At 50.6% G+C, this 4,446-nt stretch overlaps 1 protein-coding gene across 2 annotated transcripts; it reads left to right on the forward strand.

The window, feature by feature from the left end:
- Positions 1-387: 387 nt before the first annotated feature.
- On the forward strand, positions 388-4,215 carry mocs2 (molybdenum cofactor synthesis 2). 2 transcript variants are annotated; one of them, XM_015395487.1, is made up of 6 exons: positions 388-421; positions 497-633; positions 700-813; positions 3,544-3,700; positions 3,771-3,894; positions 3,965-4,194. In XM_015395487.1, the coding sequence occupies exons 3-6, from the start codon at positions 702-704 to the stop codon at positions 4,049-4,051; spliced, it is 480 nt and encodes a 159-aa protein (XP_015250973.1). In that variant the 5' UTR covers positions 388-421; positions 497-633; positions 700-701; the 3' UTR covers positions 4,052-4,194. The 2 variants fall into 2 exon arrangements, with proteins under 2 accessions (XP_015250973.1, XP_015250974.1); XM_015395488.1 differs by lacking the exon at positions 388-421 and having other exon boundaries at positions 500-630; positions 699-813; positions 3,965-4,215.
- Positions 4,216-4,446: the final 231 nt, after the last annotated feature.

Genomic DNA, 4,446 nt, shown 5'->3' on the forward strand with positions numbered 1-4,446 from the left:
ACTTTGTTTATAACAGCCACCTGCCTGGCGCCGCGCTGCGCTGAAACGTTCTGCAGGATATAACCACTGATTTCTGTTTACATTTATTTTACAAATGTTTCCAGCATTGGAAAACATAATGAATGTTTGTTTGACCTCCTGCACATTATGTTAAAACAAACAAACAAAAAAATATTTTCATGAATTTTTGAAAAAGTTCCAGGCAGCCGCAAGGGGGCGCTAAAGAGCCGCATGCGGCTCCGGAGCCACGGGTTGCCGACCCCTGCCCCATGGCGTCTCCTTCTCTGCCTCTTCAGGTGACCGTGCTGTACTTCGCCAAGAGCGCAGAGCTGACCGGTCTGAAGGAGGAGGAGCTTGTCGCTGTGCCGACACCAATCAGCAGTGGAGACCTGTGGGCTCTGTTGCTACGGAAACAGCCTAGGTACCAGCTGCTGAGACATGAGGTGACGGGTCAACATGGGGCGGTTCTAACACGTGTGCTGTTGTCGTCGTACAGGCTGAAGGAACTCCAGGGCCACGTAGTCCTGGCGGTGCGCCAGCAGTACGTTGCCATCGGTGACGAGCAGGTGACTCTGGCAGACGGAGACGAGGTGGCGGTGGTGCCGCCGCTGAGCGGAGGATAAAGAGCAGACGGTGAGGGAGGAGTTAGACGGCCCCTCGGGCTCCGAATCACGACTGATCGCCGGCTTCTCTTCACAGACATGACGGAGGAACCCAGGGACGTCTTCAGGCTGAGCCGTGATTGGCTGTCGGTACAGGAAGTGGTGGACTCTGTCAGCAGCCCCTCCTGCGGAGCCGTCTCTGTGTTTCTAGGTAGAACAGGGGAGGTGAACTTGGGGGGTATTGGAGTTAGATTTGACCGTATCAATACTTTTACTCGGGTACTTTAGTTGAGTACTTTGTTCGCCACTTTAAGGTGATTGTTTACTGATTTTATTTTGAAAAAAAAAAATATTTAGAGAAGTGCTTCTTCAGCATGACCATTTCATTTTGTAAATATTTTTTTATGTGTTTTAGTCTTTAAAATAGCAGAAGTTGCACATAAAGTCTGTCTGTCTGCATCATTATTAAACATTAGATCAGGTTCATATCGGGTTCAGATCAGGTTCAGATCGGGTTCAGATCGGGTTCAGATCGGGTTCAGATCAGGTTNTCAGGTTCATATCGGGTTCAGATCAGGTTCAGATCAGGTTTAGGTCAGGTTCAGATCAGGTTCATATCGGGTTCAGATCAGGTTCAGATCAGGTTCAGATCGGGTTTAGGTCAGGTTCAGATCAGATTCAGATCGGGTTCAGATCAGGTTCAGATCGGGTTCAGGTCAGGTTCAGATCAGGTTCAGATCGGGTTTAGGTCAGGTTCAGATCAGATTCATATCGGGTTCAGATCAGGTTCAGATCGGGTTCAGGTCAGGTTTAGGTCAGGTTCAGATCAGATTCAGATCGGGTTCAGGTCAGGTTCAGATCAGGTTCATATCGGGTTNAGATCAGGTTCATATCGGGTTCAGATCAGGTTCAGATCGGGTTCAGATCGGGTTCAGATCGGGTTCAGATCAGGTTAATTTCGGGTTCAGATCAGGTTCAGATCGGGTTCGTATCGGGTTCATATCGGGTTCAGATCGGGTTCAGATCGGGTTCATATCGGGTTCATATCGGGTTCAGATCGGGTTTAGGTCAGGTTCAGATCAGATTCAGATCGGGTTCAGATCAGGTTCAGATCGGGTTCAGATCAGGTTCAGATCGGGTTCAGGTCAGGTTCAGATCAGGTTCAGATCGGGTTTAGGTCAGATTCAGATCAGATTCATATCGGGTTCAGATCAGGTTCAGATAGGGTTCAGGTCAGGTTCAGATCGGGTTCAGGTCAGGTTCATATCGGGTTCATATCGGGTTCAGATCAGGTTCAGATCAGGTTCAGATCGGGTTCAGATCGGGTTCAGGTCAGGTTTAGGTCAGGTTCAGATCAGATTCAGATCGGGTTCAGGTCAGGTTCAGGTCAGGTTCAGATCAGGTTCATATCGGGTTCAGATCGGGTTCATATCGGGTTCAGATCGGGTTCAGGTCAGGTTCAGATCAGGTTCATATCGGGTTCATATCAGGTTCATATCGGGTTCATATCGGGTTCAGGTCAGGTTCATATCGGGTTCAGGTCAGGTTCAGATCGGGTTCAGATCGGGTTCGTGTCGGGTTCAGATCGGGTTCAGATCGGGTTCAGGTCAGGTTCAGATCGGGTTTGTATCGGGTTCATATCGGGTTCAGATCAGGTTCATATCGGGTTCAGATCAGGTTAATTTCGGGTTCAGATCGGGTTCGTATCGGGTTCATATCGGGTTCAGATCGGGTTCAGATCGGGTTCATATCGGGTTCAGATCAGGTTAATTTCGGGTTCAGATCGGGTTCATATCAGGTTCATATCGGGTTCAGATCGGGTTCAGATCAGGTTCATATCGGGTTCAGATCAGGTTCATATCGGGTTCAGATCGGGTTCATATCGGGTTCAGATCGGGTTCATATCGGGTTCATATCGGGTTCATATCAGGTTCATATCGGGTTCAGATCGGGTTCAGATCAGGTTCATATCGGGTTCAGGTCGGGTTCAGGTCAGGTTCATATCGGGTTCAGGTCAGGTTCAGATCGGGTTCGTGTCGGGTTCATATCGGGTTCAGGTCAGGTTCAGATCGGGTTCGTGTCGGGTTCATATCGGGTTCAGGTCAGGTTCAGATCGGGTTCAGATCGGGTTTGTATCGGGTTCATATCGGGTTCAGATCGGGTTCAGATCGGGTTCAGATCAGGTTCATATCGGGTTCAGATCAGGTTAATTTCGGGTTCAGATCAGGTTCAGATCAGGTTCATATCGGGTTCATATCGGGTTCAGGTCAGGTTCATATCGGGTTCAGGTCAGGTTCAGATCGGGTTCGTGTCGGGTTCATATCGGGTTCATATCGGGTTCAGGTCAGGTTCAGATCGGGTTCAGATCGGGTTTGTATCAGGTTCAGATCGGGTTCAGATCGGGTTCAGATCAGGTTCATATCGGGTTCAGATCGGGTTCAGATCGGGTTCAGATCAGGTTCATATCGGGTTGAGATCAGGTTCATATCGGGTTCATATCGGGTTCAGGTCAGGTTCATATCGGGTTCAGGTCAGGTTCATATCGGGTTCAGATCGGGTTCGTGTCGGGTTCATATCGGGTTCAGGTCAGGTTCAGGTCAGGTTCAGATCGGGTTCAGGTCAGGTTCAGGTCAGGTTCAGGTCAGGTTCAGATCGGGTTCATATCGGGTTCAGATCGGGTTCAGATCAGGTTCATATCGGGTTCAGATCAGGTTCATATCGGGTTCAGATCAGGTGACCCGACTGCTTAGAGAATCCCTTCTTTCATCACCAGAGAAAGCTTGAAACATAAAAATGAAACGGATCAGAACCAGCAGGGTCTGAACCGATGGCTGAGACGTCACCTGACCCGGTTCAGGAAGTGTCCTTCAAAACAAACCGGCGGCCACTAGGGGGCGACGTCTCAGGCTGCGTGAGGACAGGTGTTCTCTGATGTCTGCAGGTACGACCCGAGAGGACCGGGTGGACGGCAGGAAGGTGATTGGTCTGGAGTACGAGGCGTACGAGCCCATGGTCCAATCACAGTTCTCCAGGCTGTGTGCGGACATGAGGTCGCGTTGGCCCGCCCTGATGCACGTCTGCATCCACCACCGCCTGGGGTGAGGCTCCGCCCGCCGTGATGTCACCGCCTCTGCCGCAGCAACTCAACCTTCTCACTTCCTCCCTCAGGTGGGTGAAGGTGGGCGAGGCCAGCGTCGTCATGGCGATCTCGTCTCCGCACCGCCACGCCGGCCAGCAGGCCGTCCAGTACTGCATCAGCCAGCTGAAGGCCAGCGTCCCCATCTGGAAGAAGGTAGGAACCGAGCCGGGCTTTCTGCTGAGCCCGGAGCCTTCCATCGGTTCTGACCGGTTCTGATCCGCAGGAGGTCTACGACACCCAGGAGGCCAGCTGGAAGGAGAACCCGGAATGTGACTGGTCACAGAGCGGAGCCGCTCAGAGTCCGACATGAGGAGGAACCAGAACCTTCAGCCGGGAAGGACATCGGAACCAAACTGGGATCGGCCCAGTTTGATGCTGTTCTGGTTTGGACGGGTTCAGGTGTCAGAAATAAAGAGCCTTTACCTTTAAAACGGCTCCGTTTCATTTATTTTCAGGCTGGTAGAGAAATCCATCATAAATAAGATCCAGGAATGATTGGGCCGATCCGACCTGGAGCCGGTCCCAGAAGGCTCACTGCTCCCAAGTCTACGGTCCATTTAGCCTTAGATTTAGACAACTTTTATCGTCATTTTGTACATGAAGTATACAAAATAAAATTTAGCTTATTACAGCTTTCAGACAGTAACTGAGCAGCAGTGATCAAATGTAAACACGGTGGGAGATAATGTGTAAAACGCTTTGATA

Source organism: Cyprinodon variegatus, unplaced genomic scaffold, assembly GCF_000732505.1.
Source record: "Cyprinodon variegatus isolate N-32 unplaced genomic scaffold, C_variegatus-1.0 Scaffold743, whole genome shotgun sequence".
Classification (NCBI taxonomy): domain Eukaryota; kingdom Metazoa; phylum Chordata; class Actinopteri; order Cyprinodontiformes; family Cyprinodontidae; genus Cyprinodon; species Cyprinodon variegatus.

Bases quoted from the DNA above. Each gene is read 5' to 3' on its own strand.
- mocs2 (XM_015395487.1), top strand. From the start codon at position 702: ATGACGGAGGAACCCAGGGACGTCTTCAGGCTGAGCCGTGATTGGCTG. The intron at 814-3,543 runs GTAGAACAGGGG...TGATGTCTGCAG, and splicing joins AGCCGTCTCTGTGTTTCTAG to GTACGACCCGAGAGGACCGG. The intron at 3,701-3,770 runs GTGAGGCTCCGC...TTCCTCCCTCAG, and splicing joins TGCATCCACCACCGCCTGGG to GTGGGTGAAGGTGGGCGAGG.